This window comes from Ascaphus truei, chromosome 17 (assembly GCF_040206685.1).
Source record: "Ascaphus truei isolate aAscTru1 chromosome 17, aAscTru1.hap1, whole genome shotgun sequence".
Classification (NCBI taxonomy): Eukaryota; Metazoa; Chordata; class Amphibia; order Anura; family Ascaphidae; genus Ascaphus; species Ascaphus truei.
The window spans coordinates 31,798,052-31,815,624 of NC_134499.1; the positions used below are offsets into that span (position 1 = coordinate 31,798,052).

A 17,573-nucleotide genomic window follows, 5' to 3' on the forward strand; every position below is an offset into this window, starting at 1 on the left:
GAGAGGTAACTCTCAATGTATTAATTCCTGGTAAAACATTTTATAAATAAATAAATAATTGCAGATATCTATAAAAAAAAAAAAAACTCTGTAGATTTTGTCTCTGGCAGTGATGAGGTTAATTGGTTCACCCTTGTGTCTCAGGCAGGGAAGAGGTTAATCTGCCCTGTGTGGATGGAGTGTGAGTGGAAGGTCAGAGCTGGGGCTTGTCCCAAATAATGACAGTATGAGCAGTCCCTGCCCTGATAAGGCAGCTTCCTGCTCTGCTCCTCTCACCAGCCCCTGTTCTGTATGCTGTGAGGCCGTCTTCCCATTGCTCTGGAAAATTTCAGACCCATTCACATGAAAGGAGTATAAATGTTTCTGAGCAAAGTGAAAAAGGCCTCACAGGAGACTGAATATGGGGTCTGTTCGATGTGAGCTTGGGAGACATATACACAAACATTGACACAGAGACAAACACACGTATATGCAAACAGTGACATACACATATACACAATTACAGGCAGACAGACATAGATACACGTGTGTGAGTGTATATATGTATATATATTTGTGTAATGCCCTATGTATGGCAACAACACATGCACACTGCCCCGTAGCAGGTTCCTCTCCAATGGACATGTGACTATATGAGCCAGTAGAAAGGCTGGGGAAGGAGGAGGAACTAAGAAGGAGAGTGAGCTTTAAAAAGGCGGCAGCCATGACAGTTGGATCAGATCTTCGCAGGCCTGGAGGAGTGAGGCTGGATCAAGAGTAACCGGTGTGACGGGACCTGCACGTGTCCGGGACCTGCATGTGTCCCGTATGGGTGAGACTGCAGATTAGCTGAGGGGACAGAGAGCAGCCCATAGATGCAGATAGCCCAGCAGCGGAGATTCGGAAGCGGGTCAGAGGAAGACTGCCGATGGAGGAGATCCCCCGACGGGTCATAGGATATAGTGGTACCGAAACAAAGGCCTGATACACCCAAGTACAAACACGAGCTCCATCGGTGTACTGGTACCTTAAATATAGGCCCGTCTACCCAGGATTAGGAGGCCTCTAAGGTTGGCAATAACACACACACGCGCAATGAGAATTATATTGTTATTTGTGTGTAGTGATTCTGTGTTTAAGGACCACAAGGTTCCTGCTAACCTTCCTGCTAACCATTGAATACATACATCTAGATAAATCAGTTATATATAAGTGTTGTGTCTCTTTGTTTGCCCCACGCATGTGAGGTATTTATCATTCATAGCATAAGGATTCAGGCCCCCACCTCAGCACCAGGTATATAGTCTGAGTTACAGTAAAATAGAGGTGTTATATCTAAATATATATATATATTTTTTTTTTTAGATATATATATACACACACACATCACACATACGCAGGCACACATACAGTACCCTTAAATACACAGATATGCAGACATAAATATGTACACACACTCATACATAAACAGATACATAGTTGCACACATGGAAACATATATACACATACTTATATACAGATGCAAATACAACACACAAACAAACAAGTACAGTACACACACACACACACACACACACACACACACTATTACACAGATACGAACATACACCATACGCACACAAACAGACACACACACACACACACACACACACACACACACACTATTACACAGATACGAACATACACACCATACGCACACAAACAGATACACACACACACACACACACACAATCCAAAGGTTTAATTGTATCAGACTGTTATCAGCGGTGGTTCTGCTACAGTATCTGTGTGATGAGGAAGCTGCAGGTAATTGCTTTTTATTACTTTCTGCAGAAGCACAAAATAAGCTCATGAAAGGTCAAAATGTCCAAAACAGCCCTTTAATGTGGCTCTGGGGTACGTGTGGTGTCTTCGTCCAATCGCCTCGCCGGGATCAGGAGATTGACGAGCTCTCTCTTTAAAACTCTGAAGAGCACTAAGCAAGCTGCAGAACGGAGCGGAGCCTGTGAGCTGTATCCGCACGTCCCCCGACACTGCCGCCTGCCCAATAAACTGCTGCTCGTAGCTTTCCCCACCTGCTCCTACATTGGGGGGGCAGGAGGGGGCACCGACGGCGCAGCTGTCCCCATGCTATAGACACTCTGGTATCTTCCACCACACTGGGGGGGACCGGGCAGTGCAGGTTTTGAAACGGAGATTTATGATGTATAAACCTGGACAGGCTGAGATAATCATTATCGTTAAGAGAAGCAGGTTTTTCAATTAGGACAATGTGGAGGGGACTGCAGCCATAATTATTGGCGTGCTACAGACACTAATGTAATGTTACACTGGGTACTGCAATCGTAACTGCTCCTATAACTCCTTCACTAACTGCTTATAACCTCTCCCTATAACTCCTCCTCTAACTGCTCCTATAACTCCTCCCGTAACTGCTCCTATAACTCCTCCCCTAACTGCTTATAATCTCTCCCTATAACTCCTCCTCTAACTGCTCCTATAACTCCTCCCATAACTGCTCCTATAACTCCTTCACTAACTGCTTATAACCTCTCCCTATAACTCCTCCTCTAACTGCTCCTATAACTCCTCCTCTAACTGCTCCTATAACTCCTTCACTAACTGCTTATAACCTCTCCCTATAACTCCTCCTCTAACTGCTCCTATAACTCCTCCCATAACTGCTCCTATAACTCCTCCCCTAACTGCTTATAACCTCTCCCTATAACTCCTCCTCTAACTGCTCCTATAACTCCTCCCATAACTGCTCCTATAACTCCTCCCCTAACTGCTTATAACCTCTCCCTATAACTCCTCCTCTAACTGCTCCTATAACTCCTCCCATAACTGCTCCTATAACTCCTTCACTAACTGCTTATAACCTCTCCCTATAACTCCTCCTCTAACTGCTCCTATAACTCCTCCCATAACTGCTCCTATAACTCCTCCCCTAACTGCTTATAACCTCTCCCTATAACTCCTCCTCTAACTGCTCCTATAACTCCTCCCATAACTGCTCCTATAACGCCTCCCCTAACTGCTTATAACCTCTCCCTATAACTCCTCCTCTAACTGCTCCTATAACTCCTCCCATAACTGCTCCTATAACTCCTCCCCTAACTGCTTATAACCTCTCCCTATAACTCCTCCTCTAACTGCTCCTATAACTCCTCCCATAACTGCTCCTATAACCGTTTTCTATCATTCCTTACCTAACTTTTCACTATAATTCCTCCCCTAACCTCCCTATATCTCCTACCCTAACTGCTCCCCTAACTGCTTATAACCTCTCCCTATAACTCCCCCTCTAACTGCTCCTATAACTCCTCCCATAACTGCTCCTATAACTCCTCCTCTAACTGCTCCTATATCTCCTACCCTAACTGCTCCCCTAACTCCTCCCATAACTGTTCCTATAACCTCACTCTATAATTCCTCCCAGAACCACTCCCTATAACTCTTTTCCTAACCGCGCCCTATAACTCCTCCCATGACCGCTCCTATAACCTCACTCTATAAGGCCCGTAATATAGTGATCGCGCTTGCTCCGCCCTGCGCGCGCGCGGCACTTATAATTGGCTGTGGTTAGCCAGCCGTTCTATGCTAGGGCCGCGCGCACGGCAGTGAGCGTGGAGCCGGCTGATCGGGGGGAAGACACCGAAAAGTACGCTTTCGCGCTACTGCCCATTGCGCGTCACACACTATAAGCCATGTATGTGTGTGTATGTATGTGTGTTTGTATGTATATGTATACATATTTATCAAAGTTGCACGTTATTCAATGTTAATAAATTATTTATTCTCACGTCTGTTTTATAAATGTTTTAAATATTATATAATACATTATTAACTTTCATACAATCTATACACACACATATACATATATACACACACATATATACAGTGTTCGACAAACCTATACATTTGCTCGCCCCGGGAGTGGATTTAACCCCCGGGCGAGTAAATATTGGCCCAAGCAGCACACGTTTGGTACTAGGTGGCGAGTAGATTTTTTTTTGTGGCGAGTAGATTTTTTGGTGATTTGTCAACCACTGCATATATATATATATATATATACACACACATATACAGTACATGTATACACACACATACACACACATACAGTACATATATACACACACACACACACACACACATATATATATATATATATACACACACATATATATATATATACACACAAATATATATATATATACACACCCACCTGTCGCTCACAGCACCGACTGTACACCCAAAAAGTACACGTGCCAACTATAAAACAAGCCTTACTCCTCCCCTAACCTCTCCCTATAACCTCTCCCCTAACTGCTCCTATAACCTCTCCCTATAACCTCTCCCTATAACCTCTCCCCTAACTGCTCCTACACGCCAAAAACCTCAAGTGGAGGAAAGTTCAAGCAAAGTGGCTTGATACACTGATAATGTTAGTGTGGAGTTAGCATGTTAATCCCATGTGTGACCCGTGATAACTGTGTTTTCTTCTTTGTGCTGAAGGTATATAGAGATACTTGGGATCATCATACAGTTCAGAATGTTTGTTTTCAGGAGCAGTGTGCTGTGTTCCTTCACATTGCTTTCTAGTAAATTGTCTAGCTGCACCCAGGGGGACTTGGGATGAATTTCTCAGCTGTTCCGTGTTTTACTGTTTGATTCTTTATAGGTTGCCGGGAGAGAAGGAACACTGTAATTGTTCTTTCATTGCTTGACCCTCACAGCACGTTGTGTCAGGGGATACACACAGGCCAAGCTCTGCACAGCACTTTAATTGACTTGCTTTGAATAAAATCCTTTCCTTCCATCTATCTTTCATTCCAGCAACCCCACACAGTCCTATCTTCTTTAAAACAAATTGTACCAAATACAGGAAAAATGTACAATGCATCAGATCTCAGATGCGCTATTAGAGAGGGTTGGGGTTCCATACAATGCATCTGATCTCAGACATGCTATTAGAGAGAGTTGGGGTTCCTTACAATGCATCTGATTTCAGACGCGCTATAAGAGAGGATTGGGGTTCCTTACACTGCATCTGATCTCAGACGCGCTATTAGAGAGGTTTGGGGTTTCTCACAATACATCTGATCTCAGACGCGCTATTAGGGAGGTTTGGGGTTCCTTACAATGCATCTGATCTCAGACACGCTATTAGAGAGGGTTGGGGTTCCTTACAATGTATCTGATCTCAGGCACGCTATTAGAGAGGGTTGGGGTTCCTTACAATGCATCTGATCTCAGATGCGCTATTAGAGAGGTTTGGAGTTCCTTACAATGCATCTGATCTCAGACGCGCTATTAGAGATGTTTGGGGTTCCTTACAATGCATCTGATCTCAGACACGCTATTAGAGAGGGTTGGGGTTCCTTACAATGCAACTGATCTCAGATGCGCTATTAGAGAGGGTTGGGGTTCCTTACAATGTATCTGATCTCAGGCACGCTATTAGAGAGGGTTGGGGTTCCTTACAATGCATCTGATCTCAGATGCGCTATTAGAGAGGTTTGGGGTTCCTTACAATGCCTCTGATCTCAGACATGCTATTAGAGAGGGTTGGGGTTCCTTACAATGTATCTGACCTCAGGCACGCTGTTAGAGAGGGTTGGGGTTCCTTACAATGCATCTGATCTCAGACGCACTATTAGAGAGGGTTGGGGTTTCAAATTCAATGGTATTCAGTGTATTGTGTGCATAGCATCCAGCACACATGATGTGCGTTACATTGTGTCTGTGCAGGAATTCCACATGTCCGTGCTCCGGGTCCTGGGCGATGAAGAGGAGGACGCGGAGGAAGAGCTCCGACTGCGACACGGCCTGAGTGAGCTCCACGAGATTTACTCCCTGCATCAGGAGATCGTGGGCGAGCTGGCGCAGAGGATCCTGCACTGGTGAGACTTAGCGGCACATTAATGCACCGGGCTCCGGCAAGTCTTCCTGCTCCAGATTATACATAAAGTAAATGGCAATGATATGTACGTATATTAGGCTTATATCGGATGTATATACAGTATGCTGAACCTGTGAGATAAACGACTTCCCCCACGGACACCCTGTGTCCCCTATAATGGCAGAAAGCAGTGACCCTCCTGTAACCTCGCACCGTTCCCCAAAATAGAAATGTTTGTATTTTTTCATCCTTCAATATTACATCTTAAAGCTGCTTTATCCCAATAACAGTGTGGCTCTACCCTTTCTATAAAATTCGAGAGGTGACGTCATTTATAGCCGGTGACATATATGTGTCTATAACAACCCTATGTGCTGCGCACCGCGCTGTGCTGTAATCGTGATGCGCTTTCAGTCCCCGCTATATGAAATAAAGTTATTATATTACATAGTTACATAGTTACATAGTAGATGAGGTTGAAAAAACACATACCTCCATCAAGTACAACCTGTGCTAAATTTAGACGACAGATACTTTATCCTATATCCGTACTTGCAGTATATTGATACAGAGGAAGGCAAACAAAAAACCCCAGTGACATATCATCTAATGATATCTCATAACGGGAAAGATAAATTCCTTCCTTACTCCAAATATTGGAAATCCCGCTATTAGAGAGGGTTGGGGTCTCTTACAATGCATCTGATCTCAGACGCGCTATTAGAGAGGGTTGGGGTTCCTTACAATGCATCTGATCTCAGACACGCTATTAGAGAGGGTTGGGGTTCCTTACAATGCATCTGAGCTCAGTGTAGCTATTAGAGAGGGTTGGGGTTCCTTACAATGCATCTGATCTCAGACATGCTATTAGAGAGGGTTGGGGTTCCTTACAATGCATCTGATCTCAGACGCGCTATTAGAGAGGGTTGGGGTCTCTTACAATGCATCTGATCTCAGACACGCTATTAGAGAGGGTTGGGGTTCCTTACAATGCATCTGAGCTCAGTGTAGCTATTAGAGAGGGTTGGGGTTCCTTACAATGCATCTGATCTCAGACGCGCTATTAGAGAGGGTTGGGGTTCCTTACAATGCATCTGATCTCAGACGCGCTATTAGAGAGGGTTGGGGTTCCTTACAATGCATCTGATCTCAGACGCGCTATTAGAGAGGGTTGGGGTTCCTCAGAATTTCGCTTGGGGTTCCTTAACCAAAAAAAGGTTAGAAGTCACTGATATATTCTCGAACATCCACAAGTGGCCTCTCTGGCAGTCCGTGGGTTAAGGACGCCTGTGATTGAGTTGCAGCTCGGGCAGGTGCGGGTTGTAATCGCTGGCTCATGTTCTCCATACACAGGGAGCAGAGCCAGAAGATAGCGGATGTGTTCCTGTGCCGCGCCTCCAGGTTCCAACATCACACGGCCTTCATTGTTGCCTTCGATAAGACCGCCGCCTCCCTGGAAGACTGCAGCCTCAAAACCTCGCAGATAGCAGCGGCTGTCAGAGAGTTTGAGGTAGGTCAGCACTGCGGCCGTGCACTGGGACCCTACTGTATTTTGTCAACGTTACTGCAAATGTCTTAGAATCGGCAAACGCCGGATGTGTTTTACGGCAGCAGAGTCACACAACCATTTCAAATAACTTGCAGCGATAAGTCCCTGCCCTGCAGAGCTTGCACTCTAATTGTGGTGCCTCGGGCATGCATAAATAGTTGATGTGCTCTAGGTCAGGGGTGGCCAACTCCAGTCCTCGAGATACCCCTCCACCCCCCACCCCCAACAGGTTAGGTTTTAGGGATATCCCTGCTTCAGCACAGGTGGCTTAATCAGTCCCAGCTTCAGCACCGGTAGCTCAATCAGAGGCTCAGTCTGCGACTGAGCCTCTGATTGAGCCACCTGTACTGAAGCTGGGGTATCCTTAGTACCTGACCTTTTGGGGGGTCTTGAGGAATGGGGTTGAGCGCCCCTGCGCTAGGTTACACAGAGAGCCGACACTGGGATTTAAACCCGGTTGGCACACTGAGAGGTGGCGTTCTTGCCGCAGGTTGTGTGCACGCCATCATAAACCCTGCTGATGCAAATGTGAGCCCAATGTACAGCAAACTTCAAGAAACCGTACCAGGCGGACGAGTGAGGATAACAACATGGAAACATGAAGCTATGTTAAAGATAATAGAGCTTACAGTCCATACAGAAGAATGGGGAGTGGAGATGCTGTGTCTAGTGGGTAAAAGGCTGGTACACTTGAGGTTTCGTGTCTGCTCCCCGTGTGCCCAGCTGCCGGGACTGGCGGTTTCCCCTTGGCGAGAGGTGGTAGGAGTAGGAGGTACAGGCTGTCAGGAGACTTTTACTTGGGTTTCCATAAAGTAGTGGAGCTTAGGTCTCTTTAAATAATTGATGGATGGGGGAGAGCTGTGGGGGGGGGGAGGGGGTCAGGGATGGTAGGAAGGTGGAAGCTCAATAATGCATTCAGGGGTCAACTGCTTGAGTGCAAGAATAGGAGTTGGGATCTTTGGCAGTGACGGGGTTAAAGCTTAAGACGTTTACCAGCGACACTTGTTGGGAGAATGATTTGATCCATAAATCTGTCAGGGTTTCCAGCTGACCCCAGTTGGGTATCACTAACGCCAAGTACACCCAGTAGAGAGGCGTAAATAACAAGCACATTATTGGATTTCATTCATTCTGCTGCTGTGCGGAATACTTGCCTCTCATGTAAATGCTGTCCGCGCGCAATATGTTTATCTTGCTGCTAGCCGTTTTTCAGGGATGACAAATAGCGACTGTCAAAAAGTGTATTGAACTGCAGGTATTTCCCCTGTGTTTCATTAACCTCGTCATTGCTGGATGAGTGCGCAACAATCTTTATTTGACGGACTCGGTGCCCAGGCAAATTTGTAGCAAAATGAAAGCAAATGGCGGCATTTTCGTCTCGTTCCCCTGTGCGTCGACATGTGGCGCGCTTTCTCCAGTGTGTATCAGGTGTCAGAAAGGAGGAGTTACCTGGTGAACAGATTGGAACGAGATGTAACACATCCTTTGCTCCCTGGAATCTGTATCACGCAGTCTGCGAAGTTTATAGTTTGGTAACTTTCTGCACCGGGTGAAAGAAACGGTAGGTTCCATTTGGTTGCTGCTGTGCTCCAGAGAAGTGTGAGCGCATCAAACCTGCCCTAAGCCACGCGTATAGAGCCGGCGATGGCGACTGAAAACAAACGCATTGCCGCCGCTGCGTGCGCTTATAGTAAGCGCGACGCCGACAATACAATGGAGCGACGTCGCCGTCGCGAAAACTGGTAGCCGGCAAAATTTGATTTTTCAAGGGCTGTTGCCTCATGTGACGGCCCTTGAACCAATAAAATGCCAGGAAACCCGCGACGCCACTGCCCAGCGAAATATAACTTTCGCCTGTGGCGACGGGTGACGTCACCCATCGTGTCGCTGTCGCCATCGACGGCACTATAGGTGCAGCCTTAGGACATAGCTCACCTACGACTGTCAGGGTTTTATCCGGAGACTACGGGTTTTGGTTCGGTACCTCCGGGCTGTGGGTTGAGATATGAAATCTCCGGGGTTACTGCAGGGCCGGCTGGGATGTTTGGTGCACGTCCTCGGCTCTTACCTTCTGCGTCATCGGTATCTCCCCCCCCCTGCATGGTTTCGTCAAGGTGGCTCCGCGACATCAAATCGCGACGCGTTGCCATGACAACAGCACATCATGGTGTCATGCCAACGTGGCATCGCAGAGTGTCCCGTTGTCATGGCGCCGTAACGTCACGTGCCGTCCCATTCTCATAGTAACGTGACGGCATTTGACATTACGGAGCCATTTTGACGGGACCATGCAGGGGGAGATGTCACCGCCGGGGAAGGTTAAATATAAGACAGGTTAATAAGGTTAATAAGACAGTTAAATAGATAAATTAAAACCTGTAAAAAAAAATAAAAAATTTAAGTCTCTGTGTTATTATTTAACAGAAGGTGGGAACCCCCGACAACTATGTGACAGCCATACTGGTCTTGGAGAAATGTAAATACTGTAATACCGGTGAAAGGACTAACAGGGAGCTTCCACATACATGTCAAGCGTGTGTATCCAATACTCAGTTCAGAACGTAGCCAGCACCAGCGAGCCCTGTCAGTGCATTCTATTAGTGGCAATACCCACCTCCAGCTTAGAAGGAGATGGAGATAATTATATGTAACAACCCCAAAAGCTTTCCAGCTCCGGCTGACACTGAATGTTTCTCTCTTGATCTTGGAGAACAGAGGATCCTTCAGCGTGGCCAAGCGAACGTGAAACACGAGCTGATGAAAGTGGTGCAAAGAGTCTTCCAGTATCACATGATCTTCACAGGTGAGCGGCGCCACGCAGCGAAGGTTGGCGTAAGCAAAGGCTTGGAGCAGGGGTGGCCAACTTCAGTCCTCAAGGGCCACCAACAGGTCAGGTTTCCAGGATATTCCCTGCTTCAGCACAGGTGGCTCAATCAGTCCCTGCTTCGGCACAGGTGGCGCAATCAGTCCATGCTTCGACACAGGTGGCTCAATCAGTCTCTGTTTCAGCACAGGTGGTTCAATCAGAGGCTCAGTCTTTGACTGAGCCACTGATTGAGCCACCTATGCTGAAGCAGGGATATCCTAAAAATCTGACCTGTTGTTGACTTGATGACTTCAGTTGACCACCCTGGCTTAGAGGTACCCTAGAGACCAACGTGGAAGTGATAGAATAGTAAATTCCATCCAAAATACCCTAATCCAGCAAAGCAGTGAGGCCGGATGTAGACGGACGATCACAGAGGTACACAATTGGAGACTTTATAAGGTGAAATTATTACGAGGCTTTATTGTGCCTTTTCCTTAACATCAGGAAACCATCCAAACAAGGGGGAAACACAGCTTCTATTCACTTGGGGGTGGTTCTAGTGAAATAATATGCAAGTCACAACTCCCTTAGTTAAGCATGTCTCCCAGCCCCAAACACATAGCATGAAATGAACAGATATAAAAAGTCTTGTAATACAAGTCTTATCTGTTCCTTGTAGTTTGGAGGGAAAATCTTCTCTGTCCCTGGTTGCTACCTTTTCTTCAGGGTTTGTCAGCATTCAGGTTTAGAAGTTTCCCCTGTGTCTTGGAAGCAGCTCTGCTGTGTCTTCTGGCAGAGCTCAAGACATGGTCAGCTCCAGAGATCTGTGTTCTCTTGGTCAGTCTCTCCTGGGAGACTCAAGAACTTCTGCTCTGTCTCCAAAGTTCAGCTCACACGTGAGCTAAGGAGTCACTTCCTGTCTCAACAGACAGGCTTTTGTAAGCAATCTAAATCAGGCAGGTGGTGTTTATTAATTGACTACCAGCAGTTAACCACCACACTGCTAGATTAAAGGCACATTACTTGAACAGGGATTACTCCCCTGTTACACCGGAGCTTGACATTTTCTGCACTATTTCTCCGAAAATTCCAGCAGTGTCCCTTACCAAATACACGTATGGCTAAGTTCATATTATAATGCGTTCTTGTTCCCCAGGAGCAGCAGATTGCTGATTTAATACAGCCGTTCCATCTGCTCGCTTAAAAAAATACATTTTAAATTGATCTATCCTAAGCTGAATCGGTGGTTCCCCGAACATCCCGTTCAGAAAGACCCTAAAATAGCCACAGGGTTCACTCCAACAGCCAATAGAAAAATTGCAGCTTTTTGTCAGGATGCTTCAGTTGTGTTTGGTCATATTTGTAGTTTTTGTGTGTCAATTCCAGTACAAAAACACTACAACTATCTTGGAAACCAGAGTGACCCTGAAAGTCAAAGTGCCATGGTTCACGTAGGGTAAAACCCCTGCTTTAACGCAGCAGTCCAAGTTGCTGTTTTTTTAATTTATTTATTTCCCTTTGATATGTGCATCAGTACAATCCACACAATGATAAGTAATTCGCTAAGTTGCCGGTCGATCCGTTCTCCTGTGATCGATTGGTGAAGATTTGGCTCGGGGGTTCACTAAATGGCTGTCAGTGCAGCAGAAGAGGACCAAAGATGCAAAGTTCTGTGGGGAAGATCATGAGACCAGGCAGTCACTAGATACAATTGGTGCGCTGCTAGATAGAGGGCAAGGCTCAGATAGGGGTGTGCCAGAGCCTGTTTCAGAAGAGGAAGGGGATGTGACCTTGTAAATGGTTACTATAGAAACTAAAAAATGCTGGTTACATTATAATAAATTAAAAATGTCATTCAGAGTTGTGTAAAAAAAAATGCTAAAAGTATTTTCTCATAGTACAGAACTGATTTATTAATAAAACACACGTAGGATATTGCTTGGTCTGCAGCTTTAAATTGCATTCCTGTTAAAGACATTTAGGCAAAGCTTTGCAAGCTGGGTTTGCACTCAGGGGGACACGTTATCTCTCTGGCAGGCATGGATTTGAAGCTGTGCTTTAATTTAGCTAAAAGAAATGTGAATTTCAGCATCCCCTCTGACAATTGAATCAGGTAACACATTGTCGCTTTTCAAAGCTATCAGCACGATCCGCGAGTTAGAAGCTGGATATGAAAGACTTCGTTTGACTGTCAGAGCAATATCCTGCCCCTGGCTTTGAATAAAAAGTCAGATGTTGGTGTGACTATCTCAGATCTCGGAAGCAGTTACAATTTGGGCCCATATTTAGTAAGCAGTGCTTTTCCAGAGAACACTTTCCAGCGCCAGAAGACATTTGGTGGAAGTCCCACAAACACATTCGGAGAGGACTATAACATGTTTTTTTTTAATGCGCCGCGGCTCCTCTGGCAGCAAAAGGGTTAAAAAATCCATCCTTTTTTTCTACCGCTTTGGTGCTGATAGAGTCAGAAATACTCGGGCTTTATTTCATTATTAAGTAGCGAAAAAAAGTAATTTATCTGCCTGTTCTATTAACCTACAGTGAGCTTAAGGGACATTTTCACAGGGAGAAAGTAGATACATATTAGGGATTAGGGAGAAGTAGATACTTTTCAGTTGTAGGGGATTCTCCTTGATAAGAAGGGAGAACTGGCCAGTTTGGCATTTAAGCAACGAAGCCCTTGATCAGCAAATTTTGAAGGTGGGTGTTGTACTTAAAGAGGAACAAAAAGGAGGGGACACTTTACAAACTAAAAATGGGATTTAGGTTGCAAAATTAGGTCAGTTAATGGAGAGTATCGGTACTCCGTACTGCGCACTAACATAACACGGGGATTACTGTATAATGTTTCATTGTGCCCCACAGATTACCTGAATAACCTCTGCCCAGACTTGGTGGAGTATGAAGACACACAGGGTGAGTGAAGCAGAGCATTGTGGGGCCTGGCCAAGTGCGCTCATATCGCAGAGCTAAGGGGTGGAATATATATATATATATATATATATATATATATATATATATATATCATTCTTAACTATTATTTGATCAGGATAAACTGTACAGACAAAATATATCCTTTCTGTTAATGTGCATGACTAATGTATACAATGGACAGATCAGAGACAACTCACAAAGATGGGCCATTTCTCCCCACAGCTGCCCTGCTGATTGTCTCAGAAGTTGCAGATCGAGCTAATGACAGCATGCGGCAAGGGGTGAGTGTTACTGTGTGTCGCACAGTGTGTTGCTTGAATGCCATCTCGATCTTCACTGCCACTAAACGATGCACTACTGACCCAAACCGCCCAAACAAAACCTTTCTACAATCTCATTAACTGGGACGGTTTCTCTCCACCACGGATTCAGCTCAGTGCTGCTGTTCTTTGTGTCCGTCCCTAATGCCCCATCTTCCTTTGCAGCTTCACTGGATGCAACCGATGACCACATAACTAGCACATGACTGGCTGAACAAGACGTGGCCAGGCTGCTTCAGCAAATGTTCAGCGGACACTAAAAGGCCATTTGTAATGACCGGCCAGTGTTCTGAAAATGTGTGAATGTAATTGTATTATGACCCATACCCATTTTTGTGTAATTATGAAAGATTTGCGCACATTTTCTTTACCTCTGTGTATAATTCAGTGTTGTGCTCGTATTCTAGTTTTAAACAAACTGGGATTGCCAGTTTTTATTATATTTAATGCGAGTTATAAAACCTATACTGCAGTGGTAGACAGTTTCGCTGCAGGCAATGCGAGATAAGTAGAAGATTATTGTAATACCACATTTCCCATTCTCAGATTTTATTTTATGTCAGCAGTGAGTGTATAATAAAGAATTAAAGAGGCAATCCGCACAGCATTTAAATATATATATATTTGTATTAAAAATGCAGCCTTTGATGACCTTTTATTGAAAACGAATTACCTAAACTGCCGATTTATTAGTTCTCAGGTGATCGATCAGCAAAGACCCTGCTTCCCAGGGTTCACTAAATGGCCGCCTTTCGGGTTCAATCAATCCTTCAGCCAGAGTAACCCAGCAGCTACAATGTATTCTTAAATTACTACAGTAACATCATCTATTGTTACAGTTTGCAGCTCAAACTGTTGAGAACATTGTCAACAAATGACAAACAGGAAAGTGTTGCAAAGATCTTGCACTGCTGGGGAGGTGGGCTAAAGCCTGCTATAGAAATCAATGGATGCTCAGTATATTACAACTCATTAAATGGCATTAAGTGTTGAATAAGAATTTTTTTTTGTAAATATTATCTAATACTATAGGACTGATTTATTATAAAAAAAAAAAACATGTGGGTATTGCATGAATTGTTCCTTTAATAGTCCTTTCTTTTGTACTTGTAGGAAAATCTGCAGAAGTTGGTACAAATCGAGTACAGTGTCAGCGGACAGAGCTGCCTCCTACAGCCTGGAAGAGTAGGTATTTTTTGCTGCTAATCCTCGGATAACATGATTGTAAAACAATCTGCTCTCTAAAATGCACTTATTACAAGTTCATATTATAATGCTGACTTCTTCCCCAGTCATAACTACTATATTACACGTACGAAAGGACTCCAATCATTGAGTTACTGATATATATTTCTTATTATTTGTCTGTTGATTTGGTCAATGCTTTTTTTTTGGCATTCTGTATTTCAGGCCCACTGGGATAGAAAATGGCATTAAATGGCCAAAAAAAATGGGGTTCATACAGTATGAGCGGGGGGGGGGGGCAGCAGTTTCTGATGGTACAAAGACATTGATTTTACAGTTCAGCAGTGAAGTTTGCTGCTTTAAACTTTTTGTAGTTTTAGGAAACCCCCCCAAAAATCATAATTCTTATAAATAGACAAATGGCGAATGTTCCCCAGTTCAGTTTATAAACTTGACACAAATATGAAAGTTAAACACTTTGTAGAAGTATATTTTATTGATTGAGAAAGAGGGTCTAAAATAAACCCTCTCCCCAATAAGGCCAGCCGGTCTAAAAGTCTAATATGTAGGTGACAAAATGGACCTGGTATAAATGATATACACAGATTGCTATAATACATGGTGCAAGAACACCCAGTCCAGATCTAACCTCAATGATAAAAGACACCTCTTACCCTGCAGTCCCTATCAGCAGTGAAACACACCAGTAACCTGTCACAAAGGTTTAGTACAGATTTGTAATAATCTGGATCAGGTTCTTTATCTCATTTATACAAATGTGACTTTGCATTTACTCTGCCTTGACTCATTGCAGTATCATAGCATTTTACATCTTGTGCAATGCACATTTCCTTTACCTCCACTCCTTGCTATTACCGAGTCCTTGTTATGTTTGTGATAGGTTATTGGTGTTTTTCACTGCTGATAGGGACTGCAGGGTAAGAGGTGTCTTATCATTGAGGTTAGATATGGACTGTGTGTTGTTGCACCATATTGTATAGCAATCTGTGTAGATCATTTATACCAGGTCCATTTTTTCACCTACATATTAGAATTGTAGACCAGTTGGTCTTATTGGGGAGAGGGTTTATTTTAGACCCTCTTTCTCAATCAGTTTACTTATATGAGGTTTAACTGACTATTTGCAATGTGCTCATGGATGTCATTGTTTGAATGGATTTGTTCCTACTTATATCTGTATAGGGTGGCATCAGGGACTGTTTTAACTTATATGTTTATATTTTTGACGTTCTTAATAACATTTGTATGTTTATACTTGAGTATATCTGAGTGCTATTATTGGAACACTTCTTCTCTATTTGTTTCCACATATCTTTGTTCCAAGCACCATTAGTGGCTGTCATATCATAGTCTATTTACTCATTTTGATACTCTCTATCTAATTATTGTCTGTGGCAGGCAATTCTTGTGTATCTATCTGTCTGTCTGTCTGTCTGTCTGTCTGTCTGTCTCTCTCTCTCTCTCTCTCCATCTATCTATCTATGTATATATATATATATATATATATATATATATATATATATATATATATATATATATATATATATATTATATAAGCTGTGTTTAAAACAGCATGCATTGGCTTGAGGATTTGCTTGTGTAATACGAGCTTGAGACAAAAGGTGGCACTGACTGCTCATTTGCATGTCATTTCCCAGAATCCCTTGCTGCAGTGGAAACGCTGTATGCTGGGCGATAATGGGGAAAGACAGGGTTGCAGACCTGTCTAAGACATGCAAATGAACATACAGTAATATTTACAGTTGCTTTATGCTTTACTGTGGAGGGTTTTTGTCACTTTTTTACCCACCATAACCTTAATCATTGTGGTGATTACCTAGTCTATAGTCTCAAACCAGCTTAGCCATTACAACCAACATCACACTGATGATACCCATCAAGGTTGAAACATGTCTGTGAGTGGGTTTAATGGCTTTGCATCTCATCCCAGCCTCTGTCTAAAAGCTGTGTTTAAAACAGCATGCATTGTCTTGAGGATTTGCTTCTGTAATACGAGCTTGAGACAAAAGGTGGCACTGACTGCTCATTTGCATGTCATTTCCCAGAATACCTTGCTGCATTGGAAGCGCTGTATGCTAGGCGATAATGGGGAAAGACAGGGTTGCAGACCTGTCTAAGACATGCAAATGAACATACAGTAATATTTACAGTTGCTATATATATATATATATATATATATATATATATATATATATATAAATCGCAACAAAATTTGCAGGCTTGGATTGCCTCTTTAAAGTAAAATTAGTGGTGTAACGAGGCCATATGATATGATTATGGCTCCATCTAGAGCCCAGGAATGAATGATCGATAAGTAATTAATAAATGCTCAGTGTTATTAATCTTCACGCGCACTCTCTATTCTCACAGGAGTTTGTAAAAGAGGGAACTCTGATGAAAGTATGTGGGAAAAACAGACACCCCCGTCATTTGTTCTTGGTAAGAAGATGCATGCTCGGGGTTATCTCAACGTAGAAATGGGAGGCAGCCACTCTAGCTGGAAAAGTGAAGGGAAATTATTGTAGACTGGCCCAGTGTCATGTCAGTTTTAATCCCTACAATAATGTCAGGTAGTGAAGAAGATGTCAGACTTCCACAGCCATTATTGGAGGAGAAAATGTAGAAGAAGCTGGAGGTCGTGGGATGGATGAGGGGGAAAGAAGGCTCTAGTCCTGACCCCACACCTTTCTCTCGTTCCTGTTTATACTGTCACCAGCTCGCTTTGCTGTTATGCAGAAAGCCCTCGTCCCTGACCATTTTTCCTGCATTCCTGTGTTTGTGTAGCATCCTGGCAGGATGTTTGTTGGGCTTTAGCAGGGAGTCTGTTTCCTGATTCCAGTCTTTTGTGTA

At 43.8% G+C, this 17,573-nt stretch overlaps 1 protein-coding gene across 6 annotated transcripts in view; it reads left to right on the forward strand.

Annotated features, from left to right (window-relative positions):
- The window catches only part of FGD5 (FYVE, RhoGEF and PH domain containing 5), a 95,252-nt gene that overhangs the window by 48,661 nt on the left and 29,018 nt on the right, over window positions 1–17,573 (forward strand). For 5 of the 6 annotated variants that reach the window (XR_012788614.1, XM_075574639.1, XM_075574638.1 and 2 more), the window contains exons 6-12: window positions 5,734–5,885; window positions 7,238–7,394; window positions 10,149–10,236; window positions 13,108–13,158; window positions 13,399–13,457; window positions 14,610–14,681; window positions 17,094–17,162. Coding sequence is in view for 5 of the 6 variants with exons in the window: in XM_075574639.1 (XP_075430754.1) it covers window positions 5,734–5,885; window positions 7,238–7,394; window positions 10,149–10,236; window positions 13,108–13,158; window positions 13,399–13,457; window positions 14,610–14,681; window positions 17,094–17,162 (648 nt within the window). In the remaining variant the exon portion in view is untranslated. The remainder of the gene's footprint in view (window positions 1–5,733; window positions 5,886–7,237; window positions 7,395–10,148; window positions 10,237–13,107; window positions 13,159–13,398; window positions 13,458–14,609; window positions 14,682–17,093; window positions 17,163–17,573) is intronic. The other variant, XM_075574637.1, reaches the window with a different exon arrangement.